General features: G+C 39.1%; 1 protein-coding gene across 2 annotated transcripts in view; it reads right to left on the bottom strand.

Annotated features, from left to right (window-relative positions):
* FHIT (fragile histidine triad diadenosine triphosphatase) overlaps positions 1 to 25,918 on the bottom strand; it is a 628,091-nt gene that overhangs the window by 147,702 nt on the left and 454,471 nt on the right. For both annotated transcript variants that reach the window (XM_075158453.1, XM_075158454.1), the window contains 2 exons: positions 3,456 to 3,601; positions 2,538 to 2,567 (listed from right to left, as the gene is read on the bottom strand). In XM_075158453.1, the coding sequence (XP_075014554.1) occupies positions 2,538 to 2,567; positions 3,456 to 3,601 (176 nt within the window). The remainder of the gene's footprint in view (positions 1 to 2,537; positions 2,568 to 3,455; positions 3,602 to 25,918) is intronic.

The following is a 25,918-nucleotide window of genomic DNA, read 5'->3' as shown; positions in this document are numbered from 1 at the left end:
TCTGACTGAAACCTGCACACACCAGCACAATGAACACGTAAGATTGGCAGACAATCTTATCATTGATTTCTATCCTAAACCACACTGAAAGGGTAATCTCTTTTAAACCTGGTGCATGCATTGCACATACAATTTTCGGCATCTCCATAGCAAAGAAAGACCTGAGACTCATACTCAAACTGAGGTCCAAGATTTTTCTTCGACATGGATTACCATTCCTTCTTGTTGACAAAGGAAGAGAATTTCCTAATTTTTTTCAGATAAAATTTCTCAGTCAGTTTTTGTCTTAGCTAGGCTGATAGCTCTTCCCATTTTGTAGTAAAGCTTTGCACTGACCAATTTAACAGCCAGTACTCTTCCCCTGCTTCCTGTAACTCTTTTCCTACATAGCACACATAGTAGCCTATATTTATACAGAATTTATACAGAATTATACAAAATAGGAATAGAAAGGACTCTTGAAGCCATCTGGTATGTGACCCCATTCAAAGTAAGATCAGCTACACCTAATTAGCTCCTGACATACGCTTGCTTACCTTATTGAAACAGAGACTCCACAAACTCCCTTGGATATTTATTGTGATGCTTTGCTATTCTTACTATTAGAATGTTTTTCTACTGTTTAGTCTGTTCCAGAAATTTTAATTAAAAGGTCCCTTAGAGGAAGACTGGATTATTGTGCATTCTGATACATTAAGAAAAACACATACAGAAACACATGACACATTGAATTTAAGGTTCATAAATTATTTGTAGATCACATAGGTGGTTTTTCAAACCTTCTGGTTCAAAACAGCTTAAATGGAACCAGCTATTTATGTATCCACTCTATCGTTCACTTTAAAGAAGATCTTGATCATAGTAATTTCTTCCCCAATTCAAGTTTTGAAAGCTCTAAGTTCTCTGAAGAAAATAGTTGTTGGCATTTTTGGGTGATAAACATCCCAAAGTGATGATGATAAATTACAGTGTTGCCCAATGATGCAGAAAAGTAGAGAAATGCAGACTGCTAACCTCTGATTTATGAATACGCACTCTTTATTACAGAGTCTAGGGGTTCGCAGCTGTAAGAGCGGGTCTTTTTCATCTCATTGCTTATTAAAAGCGTGAGAAGGAAGCACGAAGGATGACTACTATTTTGCAATGTGTTGGATAGATTAACACTTAATGCTCGTCTCCAGTACGAATACAAGATGATACAGAATTTGCCTTTTTAAGGCCTACATAAGCATTTGTTACTCTTCACAATCACAGAAGATGGGAATTTTTACATCTAGTTTTGCTCATTCATACTAGCAAATTTTCTCACATTTTAATATAACCATTCCTATAAACCTTTTCTTTACACAGAAAAAAACCTTTGTCCAAGATGTTAAAAGAAATCCTGTGATCTGCTTGTCAAAACATGGTGGCGTTGATGACAAAATTTACTTCGGAAAGTATTTAAACTGAGACTTTCACCTATCAACAGGCATTCCCAGTGAAACCCACCCAATGCACTATAAGTCACGAGGCAAGGAATCTGTTTTGTTGCAGTACTGAAGTAAATTGTACTACATTCCTTCATCACTCCTCAGCTTTCCAAAGTTTGGGGATTTTCTAATTTCTTCTTCTCTCTCCCTATTACCTCTCTGCTAAATATTCAAAGCAGGCCACAAAAAGGAGTAGGAAAAATAAGGTCAATACAGGAAATTGGAAAGAAGTAAAATGTTTCTATACGCCATCATTTGGTTGTTGCAGTTATCTTAATCAACCCAAACAGCTTCTTTGAGACATTTAATTTGATTTTACAAAGTGCTAACCCATAGCCATATTTGACTTTCCTTTGATTCCAAATGTAAAAACAGCCTTTATCTAATGTTCAGGCATATAATCTAACTAACTACACATGCATTTGCATTTGCATTACGAGGCAGTGAAACATGGCTGGAGAGCCATCTTGGATGTTATCTATGTTATTACTCAAGTGGAGAGTATAATCATAAATCCTTCTCTTCCCCTCCACCCCTCCGCCTTTTTTTCAGAAGTACACTTAAAATCTGTTTTTAAGCTTCACTGGCTCCATTACATTTGAACTTCAGTAACAAGAATGTGATATGAATATGTAGAGAGAAAGCACAGACAAAAGGTATATTTTCATAATGTGGTTCAGTTTAACTGTTCCTATAATTAGCTTCAACTCATTAGGCAATAAAAAGACAAACAAAGAGATTATGAATGGAAGGGCAATATTTTCTCCATAAAACAAACAAAAAACTTTAACACATGCCTCTTTTCTAAGGCTTTCCTTGCATAAATACACCCAGCAGCTTAGAAAAGATATTTTCATGATTGAAAATTTTTGTCTAGAAAGAAAACCTGTAAACATTATCCTGTGCAATTTCAATAAAAAGTATTTACAGCTATTGTACACTTGGGATTTTTTGATCTCAAGGATAAAATAATGATACAGCAATGTTCTGCAGATGACTAGCTTTGATCTTTTATTAGTTCTTAGAATTGTCTCTTAATTTGTATTCTGCATAATAAGCACTCACCTTCACCGTTTGTCCAGCTTCGGGGCCATCCTGTAAGCAAAAGGAGAAGTCTCAGGTTAGAGGAACTAACAAGGATCACACAGGGATTCAGAAATCTTACCCAATAATCATTTACATCCAATTTTACTGTATGTTAATTTAGCATATTTTCCTGGGGACCATCCAACACAAAGTTTTTGGACAAGGCGCCTTTCCATATCAGGCCATGGCAAAGTGAGAAACTGCATCTTAGACCACGAAAATGACAGTTGTTATTTTTCATTCTTTCAGATCATATTTTTTAATAGCTAGCAATAGATTTATGATCCTTGTGAATATAAAATCAGACATGTGAGTGAGAATTTAATCGATGCATGCTTGCTTAAATTCCTATTCTAATGAAATGGGCTTAGTCTCCTGATTTGCTTTAAACAGAGCTCTTTTTTTGGTATAAAAAGACCCAGCACAAATAACTGAAAGGTCAGAATTGATAACATATTTACATAGCTACATCTCTCTGCCTGCATATAAATAGCTGTAAGCAGGAATTATCTGTTTCCACCACAAGCAGTGGGTTACCTGCTGAACAGGGAGATGTGGCTGCCTCCTCTAGGTCAATCCTGCAAATGCTTCTTTGAAGGAAGAGTATTTGCTGAAATACTCACAAGCAAACACTGCGTTTGGAGTGTTCACAGGCTTATTCCAAAGTTTTGCAGTTAGCAATTATCTACACTTTTCTGCTGGTTTGCATCTTAGGTTTCTTTCAATGGCAAATCCGGCAGACTGCAATGCTGTTATTGTGCCTCTTTTTTTTTATTATTGTTTTGCATTTATTGCCCCTCAAACTTTGAATGTCCTTCTGTCATTGGACTAGGGAAGAAGGTTGAAAGCTTGATAAAATCAACCATTAAACATTTTTTAGTTGACTGGTTTACAAACCTGAATTGAGATGGTGAGTGAGGTGCCGCAGAAGTGTTTCTCCACCACATTGCCAACCCTTTGCGCCGTACAAAATAAATCGGCCACTTCCTCAGGACACAAGTCACGGAAACGCGCCACTGGCCGCAGAGGACAAACAAGGACATCTGAAGGTGGTATTGTCAAGGCACAAATGCAAGTCTGAGTGGTCCAGAAGGACAAGTGTCTCAATCCCTAGCCTGTAACCTGCTTCTGATCACTTTTGAATTGCCTAAATTCCTCCTCTCCAAGGATTACAGCAAGAGCAACTAAAACATAAGGCTAAATACAGGGAATCATATGATGCTTTGTTCAGAAGTTTCCTCAAACCCCTCAGATATGGGCAAAATGGCTAAAATAAGGTCCACATGTTACTACTGAGACATCTAAAAGAAAGCAAAGTTTTCACAGACTTGAAATTACCATTTTGATTGAGAGATGCTCGTATTTAACACCTCTGAAAGTCAGAGACCTTTCCTTTTGTAATTAAAAATGGGGGAAAGCCAAAGGAATTTAAGATAGGTTTGGCTGTGTGATCTGAGACAGCAGCTTTACAATGCTTTTCCACATATGTGGTACGTATTTTCGAAAATCTTGATCTTGCACCTCTAATTTTAGGTGAAAAAAAGCTGACACTATGCTGATAATAGCAGATCACTTATTTCTACATCACATTAATTACCATTCACAAGGAATGCCCACCTGTTATAAATATTATATGTTTTTAGAAATTAAGACTACTCCCTTTGAAGCACGGTGTTCACAACACTGCAAATATACTTTGATTTTACTCTATCTTGGTGACTGCACTTTGTGAGTCAGTGAAATGAAGCTATAAAGTAAACAATGGAAGTACACAGACACTATTCACTGTCACCTATCTGCTGTGTTCACAGAAATTAATAATTGGTATGATTCCTCACTTGAAAGACAATTTTGTAACATTATTAATAAGGTCCAGCATTCTTAGCAGTGCCTCAGTTGTGTAAATCCAACAAGCAAGCACTTGGGACTTGATTCTCATTTCAATTCCCTGCAGACAGGATTTTTCTTCTGACTTACGGTATTGTGTTTGCAGAATAAAGACCTTAAAATCACCTTTTACATCACTTGAACTTTCATGACCAAAGGCTATGAAATTAAAAAACTTCTTATTTTTTCAGTATTAAAACGAGTGTTCAAAGGACTATTTGAAGAAAATTAAGTTTCATGCCATTGTATTACAGTCATTTTTATTTTTACTGCATCTTGAAGCCTGCAGGTATTCAGGAATATTCTCTATACTCCAGGAAATGTGACTAGGAGATAGTCTGTAGTTAACAGGTTCACACAAAGGTTACATCAACCTGATTTTCAAGAACTGTATGAGACGTTTGAAATAAAGAATGATTAATACATGTGAAAGATAATTTATTTCCATAAATACAGAGACAACATGTTTACATTCACCAAGTTTATCACAGGAATCACATTTATAATTCTGATTGGAGGGAAAAACAGACATATTCTGGAAGTAAAGAAGTAGGGGCAGGTTTTGATCATTTTTCAGAGTCCAGATGAGGACAGACAAGATTGTGATGGATATTTGCTAAAGTGGGAGCAGATTTTTCGAGCAAGCGCCCAACAGAACAGGAGAAGACTGGCCCCAGCTGTAGGTGTTAATCTGCTTTGAAAATCTGTCCCTCATGTTTTTTAGCACAGCACTGGCTATGCCACCACTATTCTCTTTTTCTCTTGTTACGGTATTAAAATTTAAGAAAGAAGAAATACATATTTAGAAAGCAGGTACTTGGAAATAAACCAATCCTGGACGGGCACAAAAAGCCTAGTTTTGTGGGTTTTTAGTTCTAAAATGCCGTGCTTCTTGGAAAGCTACTGGGCATAATAAAGCTCCTGTAATTTATTTGTGCCTTCCCAGCACACTGTACAAAGCACCTCCATAAAGGATGCTATTGGCTGAACTTAGGGCCCAAGGGAAGAGCTGGAAACTTGCTTGGCAGACCTGATTTCCATACCAGGAATAAAGGAATAGAAAAACTAATTAATTTTACTCATAAAAAGGAAATCCATGTCAACAGTAAAACAGGAAAAAGGACATTCGTTTAATCTGAGTTCATTTTTCAAAAGGAGAGAAGGGAAGCTTTTACCCTTAGGGCATCTGATACTTAAGTAGATAATTATCCTTCTTCTGCAGCACTGCTTTATTATCATGGGTCAACGAACCATTTATAAATGAAGAATTTCCCCTCACTTACCTCTAGCAAAACTGCTGCTTACATTAAGACAAGTTTCCTTTCCTCCTTTAGATTTTTTCCCAGAAGTTTCTCGCCCTCTCAGACGCGCACACGCCTCACCAGCAATTGTTTGTTCTCTGCCTAGCTCAGGGCCACAGCCACAAGTATGAATTTTTGCATTAATCATGGTTTCTACAACCTTATATTAACACTGTACTACTTGTCACTGTGATGCATTGTGAAAAACATGGGCTAAACGCTGCTTGCGAAAGCTTTTGTTTCCACAGCACGTAGCAGAGGGAGAAGAGAGTGCGGTGAATGCTGGTTGTGACCGAGGCAGGACATCTGTTTTCTCTTCTTCATTCTGTCACTAATCCGCTATGTCATTTGGGCAAGTTGTCTCTCTACCTCTCTCTCCTCTTCCACACTTTATCTGTCTTATCTGCTTAGATAGCATTCGCCAGTTAGTGCAATGGATGTTTTCGTATTAAGCTGTGAGGCTTTCCGCGCATGTGGGGCCGCAAAGTGCTCCCGCAATATCAAACGATGCACCCATAAACCATGTCGTTCTGCAAAAAGGATTTTTACTTCCTCCTGACATTACCAAGACTCATTTACAACTCAAACTAGATTTTAACCATATTTCTGTCTTTGAATGTGATAAATAATTCAAAGGCACAATCACACATTGGAGCATCTTTACTGAACTTTCCATCATTTCAAAATAATTCTACAAAGAATAATGATAGAAATTCAGAGCTAAATTAACATGAGAATGTAATTAGGACAACATTCAAGTTATATTTAACTATGAATATATAAAAAGGCAAATGTTAGAATGAATTCATGGATTTGAGGTCATTAAGAAAACAACCATCCACTGCAACTTTAAATCATAGTTTTTAACTACAGTTTTTAACACTAGGATAGTTTTTAACTTTATATCCTGGTAGATTTTAATCTGGATAAATGCCCTATTCACCTCAAAATTCTTCCTAAGTTTAAAATTAGGTAAACCGTTCATTGCTTTCTGCAATTACCCACTGCAAACACTGCTATGAACTACTGATGTGCTTCAGGTGACTGTGTATTAAAGATGCAAGTGAAAGTGAGTCTGTACTTATGTCTACGTGCAATTACTCTTAGACAGAAGCATCTACTGCCATCTGAGACACCTCAGGGCATCCAGCTGCCACTCCAGAAGGGCAGGAGTCTCCCATATGCCCTGTGTCATATCTGTCAGCCAGGTGGGAAGCCTGAGTCATCTTAGGGTATCTGAAATGGCAGTAGGTGCCTATGTTTGGGCAAAGCCCCCACCTTTACAGAGTGGCTCAGCAGGACAAGGGGCTGATACCCAGCAGATGTGCTGCATGATTGAAGACAGCATTCTGCCTTCAGAAAATTTGAACTTTATGTTTCCTTTCTCTAGCCACCATAATTAATAATTTTGTGATTTCTTCATTCATTCTAAACTGCTACTGACAAAGTTTCTATTTTTAAGCTTTGATGTGCACAGCTGTTATTTCCTTCAAATTCTCTGAGTCAGTCCACATCATTAGAGTATGTGCAATTTAATATGTCAACTTCTCCATTTTAAGGAGTGGAAACCCTTTACACCTTATTATAATCTGTGATTGTACATTCTTCTCTTTAGATCTTGCAGGAGTCTCTCAACAGCCTTACTTTTTTCCTAATACCTAAATATGCATACACAAATCAATATGCATACCCTCACACACAGTAAAAGCTCCATTAAAGATTTATTAAACAATTAGGAATGTCAGTATTTTCCAAAGACTACCAGTAGATAGTAGACTAAAACTCCAGGTGTATTAGTGGAAGTGCATAACCATAAAGAAGCAGTAAAGCAACAGTGGATCAGACCCATTACCCCCAAACTGAGCTAAAACCTAAGGATGACCTATGATTTCAACATCATCACTTGTCCTTATATATTGGGCACAGCAGCCCGCTTCCTGCACAACCTTGGGCGGGCTCTTTAATGCACCAAAGCCCATGAGCCTCCTCCATAATTCAAATTAACAGCCTCTGCCTGTTGGTCTATTAAGATTGTAACCTGTCTGGAAAAGATCAGACTCATGGCCAAACAAGCGTGGTTCAACAAGTTTCTACACATCAGCAGAGCAAGGATGCTGAAACACCTGTGCCAGCTCTCAGCCCTCAACAGTCAAGGTTGCACACATTTCTGTAAATCTCTTTCACTCTTTCATTGACTTTTTAAGCCATAATAACTGGAGTCCTTTGAGACTGGCATTCAGAGGCATTTACTGCAATGTGGTTCTGCAATGGGCACTCTGGCCACTGTCAAAGCTATGTTCAATTGTGCCAAGCACAAGTACAAATTTCCCAGGTAAATCTAAGTATTTAAGGATATGCTCACACTGGAGATTACGGGTCACTACTGAAAAGTGAGCATTTGTTAACCGCATAATGACTTTAAGTTGATCAGACAGAAAGCGCTCAGATTCTACAAGAAAAGCAAAACACATGCCCAACATCTGCATGCTGACCACTTCAAATGCAATTTTCCTTCCACTAATACACATAGAGCGGAGGCTGAAATTGAAAGACACGGTAGCAATTTTTATTTGCTTTATCTGAATTTTGACTTTGAAGCCTAAATTATTGCAATTCTGTATTTAAGCTCTAAGACAGGCTCTGTGTTCCCTTCAATGGGATTCTGATCAATCCCACAAAGTGCCCATTATAAATTTTCACACACAACTATCAAGGTACACACGTTCTGTAGTTCTGAAACGTTGGGAAAATGGCCTTTGGGGAGTCAAAAAAAAGAGAGAAAACCAAAAAAAAGAAACCCCAAAGAGGTTAAAATTCCTTTTATGTGACAAGCTTTAGAACTAAACACAGTTCTTTCCTGGTTAAGTCCATTAGTTTGCTATATAGAAAACACACTTTCCGTTTTGACTTTTGTTTTATTCCTGAATTTGAACTTCAAACAGAACAATTCAAAGCTTTATAAAGGAAAAAATTAAAGGCTCTCCAGGTACTGACATTCTAACAATAGGAATAAAGTTGTTTTTTTTTTTCTTTGTCTTTTTGAGGAACCAGTTAAAAACATTAAAATTGACAGGATTTCTTAATATGCGAGACTTTAAAAGAACACAATACAAGGGGAAAAAGGCAGAGTATCTAAAAGAGAAAGGTAAATTGCTTTTTTATGAAGCTCCTGGGTTTGACCAATATTGTTAGTTTCCTAAACCATTTGTTACAAAAGTTTTTAACTTAGGAAAATTAGTTATTTTCAATGTGCAACATGGTCAGGAATCCATAGCTCACATTGGGATGGAAATACTATTCCTGTTCAGGAGACTTTTTAAAAGATTTTAAAAAGTCTAAAGATTTTAACATTTTTACACAAAAGGCAGCTTAGTTAATAATAAAAATTTTCCTTAATAATTTAAGTTTGGGAAAATAATCAAAACTGACTTTTTCATTAATATTTTGGTTTTGACTAACCGGTTTTCATTAAAAAAAAAGTGTCCCAAACTATGGTACCTATGGACACTTAATATTGCTTCATGTAGTTCATAAGCTTGGGTGAATAACTTAAAGCACAGTAGCCTCTGCCTCTCCCTCCTGGTGAAAACACCCCAATCATTTACAGAGCAACTTTCAGCAACAACTCCTGCCTTGGAGATCAGGGCTTTGCTCATTTTAGGATTAATATAGACTGCAGCACCATGGATACTGCTACCGTCTCTTTCTAACAGCAGGAAGCATTTGAGAGACATATAGAGATGGTGTCCCCTGGGCGCGAGGCTGCTCCGTGGCCAGTTCAGCCCTCACTGAGGTGGGAAGACAGAACCTTGGTGTGGCTGCTGGGAGCTTAAAGGCCAGAAGAACCAGAGGCGGAAGACTGCAATAAATGATTATTTCTATCTATCTCATGCGCCTGTATGAAAGACCCCTTCTGCACATCCATAAGCTAGCTGACGGGAATGCAGAAATAATGCAGAAATAATGCAATAACGTGGGGAGCTCGGTGAGGGATTATTCTTTTCTTACACTCTGTTTTACATGAATTTGCATCAAGTGCCCCAAGCAGAAAGAATCACTCAGACAAAGCTTCAGGTATTAAAACTCACCACAATGTTGTCCCCAGATTCAACTGAGGAGTGTAGGCAGGGGTATTGAATTCATCATTGCATCTAAGCAGAAGTTTTCTTTGTTCAAAAGCTCTAATTGCTAGCAGGAAGAAGTCCCATAGCTCAGAAAAAACACAGGAGAATGCATGACTAATAAAATTAATATAACTGAAAAACAACTGCCAGTCATTTATCTTTTTTCTGCCCTTGAACAATTCTTCACATTTTGAAGGCTACGGGAGCAACTTCTCTGTGCAGAGAAAACAATAATGGTTCCACAGACACTGCCTATAGGAGGAGTTAAGAAGGAAGCAAAAACAACTGAAATAGCGCACACACGTACGCATACAAGGCAAAAAAAAGCAAAAGCCTTTAAAAATGAATCAAATACATATTACGACAACAATACATCAAGGCATCCATTCAGTCCCCACTAAACCCACTGAATTAGGATGTACATAAAACTGTAGTAATGCAAGAACTGACGTCTCCCCCCCAGGACAAATCTTATTCAATAAGATGGAGTGACTCACTTTTGGAAGGAAATCTGTAGAGGCTATGTGGATTAAGAGTGAGCATCTCATAATAGGAAAAGGTGGAGGAGCACTCTTTAGTGCATGTTGTACATGTAGAAGTGGATTTAAACATATTTTAGAAGGCTGCTTTGGTACAGTACAGGAAATAGCACATCGCAGAACCTGCTAGTCTGGGAGAACACTTAGCTGTGAACGATAAAGATGATTAAGAACCAATGAAAATGCCTTAAAATTCCAATAAAAACTTAAACATTGCTTCAGACTATTAAAACCACACACAATGCATTTTTTTGATCTTGCTATGCCACATCTTAGCATTAACAAAAAAAGGCATTAAGATAAGACAAATTATCTAAACACAGTTGATCTTGATAAGGCAGCTCAGTACATGTTTACAGTAATACAGAAGACCAGATTTATGCAATGAAACAGAGAATTAGTGGTTCCAGTGGAAAGAAGAGCAATCAGTGTAAATCTTTGACGTGGATCTCTCTGCACTATCAGTGCTTTAAGACCACACCACAGTGTGTTTTTTTACTCTACCTGATCTTCTCATTCCACTGAAGCTACTTAAAATAATTCTTCATATCAATGAAAGGTGCAACAGTTCCAAGAAATGAACAATAAATATTATTTTACTTTTTCTGTAGGAAAAAAAGTCAATACATTTAATTTAAATATAGATATGGCTTATAGTCTAAATCATGCTAGATAGCACACCAAAGTATAAAGTACTGCTACTCAAAGTACAGTGACTGCACAAGACAGAGGGCCACAGCAAGGAAATGTGAGATTCAGAACTGTTCACTTTTCATTTTAAACAAGCCTTTCATATATTTGATATTCCCTTTAAATACCTTTAGGGTATGTCAAGTAGGTCACTAAAAGCTCAGTTCCTCATAGCGAGTGGTATTTTACTGTAGGATTCGTCCTTTTCTGCTAGCTACTGACCTCAGGGGCAGCCTCAGGCAATAGCAGGTGCCTAAGTGGAACCACAGTGAGAATAGCCATGGGAGAGTTTGTGGCTCAGAAACACGCCTCTGATCCAAGTTTTACTTGGTACAAATTTACTGCAGACCTAAACTTACATTTGTACCAGGAATCATGATCACATTCTAGAATCACATTAAGCTTTTGATCTTGGAAGGCCCAAAAGCAATAACCAGTGGCCAAATTGGAAATGTAGAAGTCCCAATATGAAAGGACTTCATCTACAACTGCTAAGATGCTCTGAGAAGATCCTGTAAAGAAATACTGCTGTACAACAACCCATTTCAGCTAAAAACTGCGTCTATATTGCTCCAGATGGTATGTCCTACTTCTAAATATATGACGAAACTATTCATAATTACATGAAGCTATCTATGCACATATACCAATTCTAAATGTACAAGACCACTGAAATAAACAGCCATGCCTGAAGCTGACAGGAGAAACCAAACAACACCTGGGGTGTAACACTCAAAGAGTGGTTTTTTGGCCTAAACATTGAAGCGATGGCATTTGCCATAGAAACTAATACGTCCATGCAGAACAACTCAGCAGCTACAAGTCTTGTTCAAATGACGTGCACCACCAGAAAACTGCACTGAATTCAATTTACCAAACTTAACCCTGCTGGAATTGCAATGTGTCATTGCAAAGCCTCATTTCAAACAGAGGAAGTAAGCTCATGATCCAGTCTCTCCACCTGTGAATAAGAAACAACTTGTGAGAAAATGCTTCAGCACTGAGTCTTAATTAAAGCTGTGGCACCATCATATTCAAAAAATAACATGATCATTATGAAGTTATATTCTAGCTCGTGATTCAGGAACCATGATGAGGGAATAATTAATTCCTAAATATTAGTTATGACAAATTTACTTTCTTGCAATTTATTGGATGCCATATTCCAGACATTAAGCTTTATCAGAAACAAGCTTTAACCTGGTAGAAAGATACCATAGAATATGTTGGGAATTAAGGTTCTGTACAAACCGTAAGAATTATTGACATTGTTGTCTATGGTACTTGAAAGTACAATCTTTTTTTCTGTTCTGGGCATCTATGGCTGGAGACAGCAATAAAATAAATGGATGAATTTTCGGTGAATGTCCCTGGGATTTAGCTTGCCTAATTTTGAAGGTAAATTGGTTTGACCAGCAGAGCAAACCACTGGATTTGGAACTGTGAAAAGCCAGTGTTTTATGGCAGTGTTGAAGTATCTTGCTGCTCAGGAAGTTTCACTCTTCCCATCCTCTTCTGTTTTGTCTGGAATTAAGTTATCTCAAGGAAGGTTCTCTTGGACCTGCTACTGGAGTAGCTGCTAACAGATCCACTTTCTCTAACTACCTATCAATGGCAGATGATAAAGAGCTTTACACATACTCTTTATAACTCTGCACTAAGTCTATGCTGAACAGCACAGAGAAAGACAAGCTTGTGGTAGCACGTGCCAGACCAACAGTGCCTTCATTTCATAACCAGTGAAGCATCAGCTAGAGGACTGCGGTACAAGATCAATTATCAGAGTATCACAGGGGACAATGAATACGTTTGGATAATCAAGGTTTCAGGTAATGAAGGTAATTTTGAATGTAATTGATAGATAATGAGGAACATGAATAACAGGGAGTTTTGGAAAACTGAATTTGGATAATTCAGACTGTCTTACACTAAGTGTATTCCTCAAAGAGTATTGTAATGTATGCTGGGATTTTCAAAGTTTTTAAATTCAATAAACCACCTGATTCCCATTAATTTCTCAGAAGTGGTTTTCTACCTTGTTCTGTTAGGGCATTCAGAAAACTGCTCCAATTAAAGTCAATGGAGAGCTGTGTTTGTCTTAAGCTGGAAGCTCTCATGGCATATTTTGCATGCTTAGTTACTGAAATTGCTTCTAAAGCAACAGGATGGGCTGTTCCAGGGAACTATTCCATGAGAGTAGAATAAGCCTAAATTACAAAGGAGAAAAAGAAACTCTCTCGCAAAAAAGAAATGCTCTCTACACCCCTTGCAGGAATGGCTTAGCCCTCCGTAAGAACATCAGCACCTTTAGGAACAGTCTGAAAAATAAGAGAACCTTCTATCTGCCTTATGAAAGAGCTGTTCAGCACACTTGCACAGCAGAAAGGCAAATCACAGTACCTTTGCCCTTCAAGATCACATCTTTGCTGCCACACCTAAAAATAAATCTGCCAGTGTATTTCCATCAGTTCCTTTGAATGCTTAAAATTGCAAAGTCCGTGATAAAGAACCTAGATGAGTATCTTTACTGCATTGGCTAATACACAGTTGAAGTAGATGTAGCGAGAGATGACTTTGCAAGTAAAAGAGTTTATTATTGTTTTTGCAAATGTTATTACTACTTTGCTATTTAGCAGGACCTACTGAAAACAGTAGTGTTGTCATCCCAAGGAGTTCTACATTATTCACCAATGAAACCCAGGAGCATGCACATACCCCTCCATGCATTCAGGAGACAGGTGGTGACCCTTAGAAACATTAATAGTAGGAGGACGGGGACACTGAAATGGTAAACAAGGGAAATGTAACTGGGGGCTGAGAGAGGTATTTCAAAATGAAAAGGAATAGAGCAATAGCCTCTTCTGCAGTTTACGTATCTGGGGATTAAAACAACTAGTGCAGCAAAGCAGGGAATCAGCCTTCACTGCAGTAGAGCGAAAGGTGGGGTGGAAACACCAAAGACCCTGTGTAGTGTTTACGCAGAGACTCAGAGGCAGTCCAACATGAAAATAAATTATTTTAAGCCACTATTCTTTAGCTACTTAATTTTGACAACTTATTTCATATCTGCTTTAACACAAAAAGCTTGATATCGACAAGAATGTTCACAGAAAGTGCATGTGTCAGGGGAAAATGCTCCCAAAAATGCACTTTCCCTCACCTGCCAGGGGAGTCAGTTTTGGATAAGTCATACTTAAGGGCTGATAAAATGTAAAACAGATGTAGAGTACATCTTCAACACGAAACTACCCGTATGAAGCCCTCCTTTTAATACAGAATAAAACTCAAGCAGAGATGGTAAAACATAGCTTACAAAGCACCCGAGACAATGAAAGCTGTAAAGGAGGAGGAAATCAGTAAGTAGGTCTCCCCCCTGTTTTTCACTTGCATAATAAGCCCTCTTGGATAAGGACAACAGGGCCCTGTGTCATGATTGCCTCTGTAGATGTTGTTCTAATACTATTACTGTCATTAATGCTCATTGTTCCCAGCTCTGCGCATCATATCTAGGCATTTCAGCATGCTCGGTACATAAATTCATACACTCATCCAGGACTCCTGCAATATTCAAGAACATGAGGATGAAGAAGACAAACTAGCAGTTTAACTCTGAATAACCTTATTTTGTGTGTGTGTCATCTGAAACCATTACTTTAATGTGATTATCTGTTTTTATTATTTCCTTTCTGTGGACTTGGAATAAAGACACAACCGAGACTCTCTCAGACACGGTCATTGGCATCATTACAGTCTTTCTACTGTCATCAACAGAGATCTGATCTGTAAATCAAGTTAGACTGTAAGGGCTACTGAAGAGCAAGCACTCTTTATCATGCTATTACATACCCAAGCTACCGATTCCTCTGGTTCACTGAGAAAAACAGACCGTTTTAGTTCCTTTACATAACCAGAGTAGTTCTTAATGCACAGATTATTGACTTAGTGGGGTTTTATCATGTCCCAGTGTACCAGGGGATTCCTTAATCCAGGACTTCTTCACGTGATCTATTTTCATGGCTCTTTTTATTGTCACAGGCTGTCATTATAATGATTTGCAAATCCAGAACCAGTATATGCTTAGCTCCTTAACAGGTGCTCAAGGAGGAGAGGGGGAGAAGGCGTTTCCCCCTTCTCGTTTGCCCTCTCACACTCCATAAGTGCCGAACCCCATCACACGCAGCATGACAAAACCCCTGCAGGTCTGAGCGCCGTAGGGAGTTGCGTGACACGATGTTGGCTTTCTGCCCATAGGAGCATTTCCACATCAGCCTATCACCTTCACAAAACCAGCAGGACGGAGGTCCTCCTTTGCCGTTCTCCAAAGGTCAGCCTTTGTAGAGAGGCACAGAACATGCACACATTCTTGAGGAGCGAAGTCCATCAGACCAGTGCTCTACAGAAACAGGAGTCTCCAAGAGCAAATATGGGTCTCAAAATGGTTTGCTGCACACCAGTCGCTAGTAAAAGCCATTGATGTTTGATTCCTTTGTTGATACTACTGAAAGTAGCCAGAGATGTTCATTCCTAATACACGGTCACTGCTGGGAAAAATAAATGTTCCAAAGCAAATGGGTGATGTCACATAACTGTGAAGGGGAGATCCTGAATGTTTTGTAGTCGTGAGATCAACAAAAAATCAACTGAACAAGGGGTATGAAGAGATGTCTGCAGAGATGAAACCTTCCGTGTCTCCCTCTGTGGGTTTCTGCTCAGTAAAGACCTGTACCTGCTCTCCTCCCTTCCACTCCCTCCTCCAATTTATTGAGCCCCAGTTACATAGGCCCAAATAGAAACATCCATATGTACTTCAATACCTGCATGAAGCTCCCTATGAGTGCTATACAGTACGAGGTCAGGGTTCAAGGTTATCAGATGCTTTAGACTGAGGTCCACCACGGCAAGCATCTGATTTTATGGCCCTTCAACCCTTACATCCTATCTCACCCTCATTAATAGATATTTCCCTTGCCACTGTTGGAACCAGTGTAGGAATCTGCAAGACCGCTGTGTGCTCCAAGTTAATCACAGGCCTAAAAAAGTCTCACTGGAGCAAGATCTGAGTAGCTGTTAGCACTTCACAGCAAGTCTACATACCCCCAAAGATTTGGGCTGTGATCTCTGGTTTGGACCTCTCAGCGTTACCATAATACAAGCTGATAACAACAATATGTCACTGTGCATGTTGCTAGCAGACAGTTCCCTGGAGTGAAGAAAAAAATGATTTAAATCTGACATGTTATCAATGTTAAAAAAGAAAGTAAATTTATGCCAAAAAAAAAACCCAACAAAGAAAGATGACAGTACTCCAACTGCATCCTGGATGCGAGGGAGAAAATTGATGTTGAATTTGGTATCACAAACTTTGTTCCAGCAAATAAATGTCTAGATCTCTTCCTTAAATTACAGGCACACAGCGTTTCTTGGGGGTTTATGATCACCATCAAAGCAGTCTTGCTGAGAAACATGGATGTCTTTCTCTTTCCAAAGGTCACAAAGTAGATATCCCATATCTAGGGGCTGAAAGAGCAGGAACATCTGGTATTCCTCCAAATGAAAGCATCTCCAGTGTCATTTGTTCAGCTTCCTCTTGTTAAGCTGTTGGATGTGAATCACTCAGCGACCTCCCAATCATGTCAGTGATGGCTGTGTATAGCGTTATAAAACTCAGTCTTGCAAAAGTGATGTGCATTCTTGTTGCTCTGGAAATTAAACACATGTTCTCTACAGAGTCCCCTTGAATGTGTCTGTCTGAATTTCACATGCAACCCCATGCTGATACTTACCACTGGTGTGAAAAACACTTGCGAATTATTTTTCCTGGGCTTTGCATTACTATCTTAGGCTTCTTATCAGGCCAGTCAGAAACTGGTGGTACACTCATTCCTGGCTGCATGTCACTGATACAGAACGGAAGACACAAGAGATGCCTAAGCAGAAGCAAGCAAACTAACAGCAGTATAAATAAAAAAAGGCAGAAAACACTGCTTTTCAGTTGTTTATAGGAACTTCAAAGTTCTCCTTGATTATAAATCATTCTTAGGCAACTACCAGTCTGCCTAAGGATGGCTGTGCTTTTGAAGGTGAAAGCTTGAAGATCAGACTTTGGGTGATAAAAAGAATGCTGGTTCCACTACAGACAAATTCAATTGCAGAGGAGATAAAATGGTGTCCAAGAATAGGATAGATCAGGCTGAGATGTTTTTGCGATGCAAGAGATGAAAGTACTTCTATAGGATAGATTTTCAGTAGGACAGAATTAAGCTCTTTTAAGCCATATATGCCACCAGAAAGAGAAAGAGTAAATAAAATTTCCATTTGACTACCACTTTCTTAGGACATTTGATTAGAATGGAAAGTTACTGAATAAAAACCCCAACCTTTTAAACCAAACTTAAAAAAAAATCTTAAACCAATCGTGAACAATGTAAAAAAATGCTTGCAGCCATGATGCCACATCCAATTATATTTGTACTACTAATGTATAAGTGCAAGATAAGCAAAGTTATCAATGGAGATGAGAAGCCAAAGAATTATAAAAGGGAAGGGAAATTGTTCTGTAGCAAGACATGCTCAGGATGTCCTCAAAAGAGGAACCAAAAGGCAATTTAATGTTGCTTCACTCTCTTCTGTTCCAGAAGCAGCTCATCAGATTGCGTATGAAAACAAAGGACTGGCTCATAAAACTTTCAGACAAACTATGTTTAGGAAGCATTAAAAAAAAAAAAAATCAGCCTTTTCCTGGAAGAAAGTGATTTGTATGCAAATATACCCCAACATTTGTCACCAAAACTAAAGAATTTTGAAGTCAGAGAAGTTTTTTGGAATATAAAGTTTATCACTGCTTTGATGAAATGAGATGCCAGCTGCGAGGTTGCTGCTGTCTCCTTTAATACCAATTAAAAGGATGAAAAATGGAGCTCTAGCTTGTGCTCACAGGCACAGCTGACACCACACGTGTAGCACAACTTTGACACCTAAACCTCCAGTAGCAGCACCTAAGACATTAAGGGGCCTACATTTAAAAGTAAAACACTAGACTTACTGGTAACCTCTATGACCTGAAGTATTACAAAATGCATGAAACACTCACGTATTACTTATAATAATTTAATGTTTTCCAATGACAGGAGGAATGGGGAGCCAATGTTTGGCTAAAATAAAAAGCACACTCTGCTGGTCAAACTTGTGTCATTTTACATGTTTTAAACTTCTTTCAGTTTGCTCAGAAAAGTGTGTTTGCCCTTGGGCATCTTGGACGGTTTCACCTGATCCTTCTAGTCAGCAAGGACCGCGGAGGAAAGAAGTACCACAAATTGCACCCAGTAGCCATGCCTCCCTCCCCAAGCCCCAGGGAAGGGACAAGCCTTCCAGCACACTTTAAAGGTCAACAGGAGCAGACAGAGCCCAAAGCCATGGGGCCCACTTAGAAAATGCCTTGTCAGCAACTCTGTCTTACAGATCTCAGATTTGGAAACATTCAATAACCCCTCTGTTCTTTTTAATTACACACTCTGCATTTTTATTTGCACTTACAGAAATCCTGAAATAATGAAATCCTGCAAGGAGAAGCTTCCTACTCTCCCAGTAATTTTGACCTCAGCAAGTACTGGAAAATTCAAAAGAGTTGCTCAGACTTAGAAAACTATACACACTTCCAGATGCTATTGCTATTGCTCTGCAATAGTCAATTGCTAATTGATTTCCTTTAAACTTGTGTAAGCTATAGATACATAGATCTGTACATGCATTGAAACTCAAAGTGTGTTTCTTTGTTCAGAACTCTGATATCAAAACATCTATAACGTCCTCAAGTGTGGTCTAGGACAACCTACAGGACAAAAGTATATCAGTTTTAACAAAGCAGGAGAGATTACTAGAGTAGTGAACATCTCCTTAAAATATAATTTTTAAAATTATTTTCTTGCCTGAACTCACGTAGCCGCACAACAATGTGTTTTAGAGGATGACATTTCTGAGACTGCCACTGATCTATCAAAATAACCCCAAAACTTACCAACAACCAGAGAACTCTCACTTGGAGGTTTAGCTTACATGCCTGCACGTACATATCTGCTTCCTCTGTTTGCATGTTATAAAGATTTTCCAGAAATAAGAGTCCCAATAGGTGAAGGCTAAAGTCATTAAACATCATTTTGAATACATCAGAGAACAAAACATTCCCACAATGGCAAGCACAATGCAAAAGAATACATCTGCACATAATAGCAAGTAAAACATTGGGGAAGCAGATGTCAAGAAAATGGTTTTACCTTGATTTAGTTTCCTCAAGCTGAAGGATTTAAAAATGTTTTTCTGAAACATGGCTTCACACTGATGGACAAGAGGCTGGGCTGAGCAGCTGGGACATTTGCAGCTCCCTTCTCCCACAAGGTATCTGTGTAGGTGATAGCACATCTGGATCTCTCACCCTGCCTTGGGCACATGCAAGGAAAACGCCAAGCGTGGCTGGTTGTGCTGCTGACGTGTGGGAGGCCATGCCCAGGGAGCGGGAGGCATGGGCGGGCAGCAGCATGCACCAGCTCCACTGCAGGCAGGAGGATGCAGCAAGGTGGGGATGCAGCCCTCATGTTGTGTGTTACACCTTACTGGTGCCCTAGTGCATCCTCCCACTGCTCAGCGGCCATCTCACAGCACAAATCATGCCATCGAGAAAATGCAACTGAAAAATCTAACATACTACATTACGTATCTTTAACTACAGAAATAGATGCATGCACAGAACAAGACCCTCTAGAGCTGTCAAACAAGACTTGCAACCCAGTTTCTTTGGCATGGGGCACACAAATCTTCTGCAACAGCTAAAGGAGATCTTGACTGATGGTGGGAGCGCACACAGATACTGTTTGTTTTACACACAAATCTGCACAAAGCAGAAACAGTTTTGGGACTTCAGCTTTACAAAATAGTTTTACTATTCAGAAATGCTAACCCTTGAGACTAAAAAAAAAAAAGAAAAAAGCAAAGAAGTTTTCCAAGATAACAACTTTTTTAGCTAAAAGAATGCTTAAAAAAAACCAAAAAAAAAGTAGAGAAGAAAGGACCCTGGGATCCATCCATCCTGCTCCATATAATCCCCAAACAGGCTGTGTGCAATAAGGGATATATTATTATGTAATATTTTTGCCTTACATAATTTAGTACAGCACTGGATGTTGCAAAACCTTTTAACCCCTGCTTTTTTTTCACTCTCAATTTCCACAAAAACTGGTGACTTTTCTGTAAGGAAGTAAGTAAGGAAGTTAGTAAGTTGAGTAGCATTTCATCCTCACATAAAAATTCATAAAGAATTCTTTAAAAAACAAACCAAGAGAAATCCCAAATAGAAGAAAATCATTAGTGCTAGAGTTTCAACAGAGGGCAACAGAGATGGCCTCACTTGGAGCCCAGCCCCTCACTCAAAAGAAAAAACAAGGGTATCTATTGCCTCTTTTACAAATGCAGTTTGGAAGCCACAAAAAGCAGTTGTAACACCACGTCAGGCAATGTAAATATGCAGGTAGGTGTCCAATTACTTCAGCTTTAAAGATCGGTGCAGTCTCTCTCTTTATAAGCAGACAGGGTGCACACAGGTTTTGATACGTACGCTTGATGTATTTACCTTTGAAATCTGGCACTGCTGGTGACTGTTGTAGTTCAACCAAAGTGTATGTATGCAAAAGCTAGATCATTTTCATCACGCTGTGCAGTGTATAGCTGCACCTTTCAGACTAAATATCTATACTGCTGAAGAAAATGCCCTTTTTCTTTTGAAGTAGGAGAGTACGAACCTGAAAGGTTCATTTCTTTGCAATGACTAAGGCCTTAATGAGCATAACCAACACGCTATTACACCAGCTCCGGAATTACATACAAATATATCCAAGGTAGATCTTTGTCAATACATCCCATAGCACAAATCCATATTGCAGAGAATAAAGTTGGTATAAACTGTGCTTTCATATATTATTTCATATTGAAAGAAATATTGGTGACCTTATCCAGCATGACTGTTATAATAGTAATAAAACTGAATCTTGGAAGATTACACTTCTGGTCAAAGTAGTAAAATGTGACCTTATGCTATTCAATATTGACATTTATTATATTAATTCAGACACAAAAACTGCATTAAAATGATGTTAAGTGTCTGGCTTTCAAGCACAACAGCTAAAAAATTTGATCTGCAAGTAAGACTTCACCAACTCTCCATTTCGCATTTCACCATTGCAACACATATAGCACAAAATCCTTCTGGCTGCCCAGAGGATCTCAAATCTGGTAGTTGGGGCTCCTTAAATAAAAATCTGCTTGTATCTCAGCCACAGGGATCATGGCAGGGGTGACACAATGTATTGCACTTACAGTGTTCATACACGGTGACCTCAATATAAAAACCAAAATGCAAAAATACACCCCAGAATCAGGAGTTCATCTTTGCTTTTCAAGTGGAAATACAAAGGGCTAAATGCAAAATGCTGACCACCAGACTGCAACAAGAATGAAATTTTTCACAGTCATTTTTAATAACACAGCAGCATCTCCATTTCAAACACAGAAAAACAAAAAATCTAGTCTCAGGTCAGCAAGGAAGATCGAGCATTCTGCAGGCCCACATACTCTGAACTCCCACTGATTTCACTAAAAATACAGGACATACAGAGAGAGCAGCATATCAGAGCAAAGATGTGCACTGCAGATCTCGGAACAGAATGAGGTCTGGAGCTATTTTGGGAGAGAGCAAAAGTTGAAAAGTAGAGCTATCTGGCATTCTTTTTTATTTTTCTTCTGTAGTTAGTGTTTATTCACAGGCAAATATTGCCATACCAAAAAAAGATTTTTCAGGGTTATAAGACAATTCCTGGTTTAAAAAAAATAAAAAGAATAATAATATTAAAAGACTCCAGAGTCTAAGTGATCTCAGATCAGGCAACAATATGGGGATTTGAGCATTCATTTGGAGCGTGGTAATTCTGCACACAGATCTGTCTCCTGTTATGAGTATCCTGACTGTTCTGTGCTGTGTTACATGCTCACAGTGATTTTTAATGAGAAATTCAACAGCCATTTCAGTAACAACAAATAGCAGGATATCAACCATTTTTTTCCCAGAACAGAACTCTTATTTTCTGGCCAGCCTAAATTTGCAAATATGCCTGATTTTAACAATTCTGAGAATTAAATGAGAACGCTAATGCTTCCCACTATGTTGGCAAGTTGCAAATTTCTGTTTTAAATTTCAGACAGAAAGAAAAGAGAAAAATGTTGCATTTTTATAATCCAAGTTGCATAATCTGTCAAGAACAATGATTTGCGTCTGGCAAATGCTGATACGCATTTTTAGCAGAGCTAAGCAACAACAGCTCAGTGAAGTGAGCAGCATCCTCCTCGCCTGTGGGCCAGGCATTGCAAATGAAGCTTTTTTTTTTTTTTAAAAAAAAAAAAAAAACCCAAAAGTGGGTTTGTCATCAGAGTGGCAGGCAACCACATTTATTTCATTTCAGTAACCTAGAATACAGACTTTGTTTTTTTAGGCTATGACTGACAGAGCTGCAGCTCTCCTGTAGTACGGATGACATCTCATTTCAACAGCACCCCAAAACATCTTTCGGGTATGAGCACCAGGCATACTCTCTTCCCAGACCCTCCAGATTTGCTCGAGCATCGCAACAGCACATTTGTGCAGGAGATCTACTGCTCTTCTGCCTCAGCAGAAGCTGTTCCCCTGGGGATGGGCTAAAAACGCAGTGCTCTGTGTCACAGAATCATAGAATAGAATCATAAAATCATTAAGGTTGGAAAAGACCTCTAAGATCATCGAGTCCAACCGTCAACCCAACACCACCATGCCCACTAAACCACGTCCCTAAGCGCCTCATCTACACGTCTTTTAAATACTTCCAGGGATGGTGACTCAACCACTTCCCTGGGCAGCCTGTTCCAAGGCCTGACCACTCTTTCAGTAAAGACATTTCTCCTAATGTCCAGCCTAAACCTCCCTTGGCATAACTTGAGGCCATTTCCTCTCGTCCTATCGCTGTTACTTGGGAGAAGAGACCAACCCCCACCTCGCCACAACCTCCTTTCAGGTAGTTGTAGAGCGCGATGAGGTCTCCCCTCAGCCTCCTCTTCTCCAGACTAAACAGTCCCAGTTCCCCCAACCGCTCATCATCAGACTTGTGCCCCAGACCCTTTACCAGCTTCGTTGCCCTTCTCTGGACACACTCCAGCACCTCAATGTCCTTCTTTGTCCTTCTGTGTCTACACAGATCCCTTGATTTGGTTCCCTTCCCCTCTCAGGGGTGCAACTGGGTCAGGCTTTTTTTTTTGAAATCTCCTTTTTGACACATTTCAGCAGGTTTCTCCTAATCCACCCATATTCATGCCTCATCTTCATATAATGTGCTCTTTCAACAATGCGTAATGCACAGCAGGCCCCAACACCTGGATATAAAAGCCTTCTTTCTTTGCTCTTTACCTCTTCTCCTACATTATTTGCATCCCACTATAATGCATCTCCTCTTATTTAAGAGGACAGAAATGTGACTAGTAAGGCATATTATGAACTAGAGCATCTCACAAAAAATCTGCCAAGGCCTCCATGGCCAAACTAATTATAACTATACTCTCTCCGGCTTGATGAAGCTAAATGCAGACATACAAACTATATTTGAAAATAGAAAAACACGCAAGTGAAAAATGTTCATATGGAGAAATATGCATAGAGCATCAAGGCTTCAGGAGCAGCAGTTTATAGACCCAGTTACTACTACATGCATTTTAAATTTGAATGCCTCCTCAGTATTCATGAAGTGTACCACAGTTCAATAGTTGTTTTCATGAGTTGTGCCTTCATTAGGTGAACAACATTAAACACCTGGGATACTGTTCAAACTAGTCCTAAGGGGCAAATTTTCATGACAAATGAGCTGAGATAAATTTTACAACTGAAAAAAAAAAATCTCTATTTTGCAATGGTAAATTTACTACTTGTTTCAAAGAAATAAAATAAAGCAACAAAGACACAAAGTTAATATTAATATTACTTCTACAAAATCCCTACAGAAAAGCTTTCAGCTGGCTGTGCAAATAAGAACACTTTCAAATACCGGAAAAAGAGTAAATATTTATTGACACGTGCTTTTTTCCCCCCCTTTCAGGTTAATGGGGTTAATTCCCCACTATCTTTGGAAACTTCTCTATGTTCATTATCAGGGTGACTTCTCATGCGTTTATGGCTAACAGTATCTTACAGATTTTGTTCAAATCTGTTCTTTTTTTTCCTAAGGCTTGTAGCGTCCTTGTTTCGATTCTTATTTGGATAACATCCCATTGGAGATGTTACCAAATGTACATTTTTATCCGCCCTCTCCTTCCTTGTTCAGCGCTCAGCAAGAAGTGCTCAGTGCATTCACAGCCCTCTGGCTCAGAGTCAGCCAGAGGTGTTTTCTCACCCAAAAGCTTTGGGAAGGCACAGAGACAGCTAATTGCAAGGAAGTCCTCTTGCCCTGCAGGCCTGCCGTGACTTCCCACAGCCCTGGCCATCCCCACTGTACACGTGGCAAAGGTTGATTCCCCTCCGGGTACTGCTATCACGACAGAGAAACATTTTGTATATGGGATTTTCATCTCTCCACTCACAGCTGGCCCTGTCCAAATGGGTGTTAACCTTGACAGCTTACTGAACTGTAAAAAGACTTAAAATAATTTAGACTGGAGGTCTGACAGCTCAAGACTTGGTATCAGTCTGATATCAATGACTGTCACACAGTCAGGCTGAGTCAGGGCCAGTCTTTTTCAGCTGGCTCCGCACCATCTAGGCAGCATGACAATCTCAGTCCCGTGCCCTGCAGAGAAATACTGACATCGTCACCTACACTGTGAGCTGACACTCATGCCAGAGGCAATAAGGACACAGAGACAGGCTTACATCTCCATTTTGTTCAGACACCAAGGTCATGGAGAAGATGTGGTGGAGAGGACGAAGGAGCAGGGAGGACCAGCCTGCTATTCCTAACGCTGCCGGAATCATATGCAGGAAGATTCAGTCTGTGGTCCTTGCACCCGGCATCTTCTCCCAAGCTCTACGACAGTTGCGAATAAGGAAAAGCAGCTGTATTTTGAGATAATTCTAATAACAATTACTATTTCCATAAATCTTTAGTCTAGCTTCTTAAATCACAGTTGCCTCCTCCTTCAATGACACCATTGCAGTAAGATAATACTGTCTAGTTGAGTAATATCTGTACATGCACAAACATCCCTTGTGCCGTAGAAGCTCTCAAGACATTTTCTTCTCTGCCTCTTTTTACTGTCTTTCTGGTTTATTATACCCTAAACAACTCCTCCCTCAGGAGACCTTCCAGCTCTCTTCCAAGCAGCCACTGAGCCTTTCATACTTAATAAAACATAAAAATTAAAGCAATGAATATTAGAAATATCCATCTTACTCGATTAGCTACTCCATAGTGGACTGTAACCCTTTGAATGTGGTCAGCTAATCCCATTAGCTGATCAAGCAATTTTCTCTACTGCTTCTAGGAGTACAGAGCTCACTAGAAAATACATTTACAACCATGCTCACCCTTTAGATTAGATTAAGCTGCCTATACAACTCCGAAGTGTTTCCCTAAGGTTTAAGACCTATATAGTAATCCCTGTATTTTTCACAATTCAGTGGGTATGCATTGCTCCTAAAAATTACTACAGGCTTCATTTCATTTAAAGGTTAGACCCTCCTCCAAAGTACCAATTATTGTGGAATTACAGGCCAAGGGAACAAGGACTTTCTTTAAAGATTACCAAAATGATCTTTTTCCTCA

Source organism: Calonectris borealis, chromosome 10 (assembly GCF_964195595.1).
Source record: "Calonectris borealis chromosome 10, bCalBor7.hap1.2, whole genome shotgun sequence".
Classification (NCBI taxonomy): Eukaryota; Metazoa; Chordata; class Aves; order Procellariiformes; family Procellariidae; genus Calonectris; species Calonectris borealis.
Note: the sequence above shows the minus strand (reverse complement) of the source record. Positions and strands in the feature narration are given on the sequence as shown.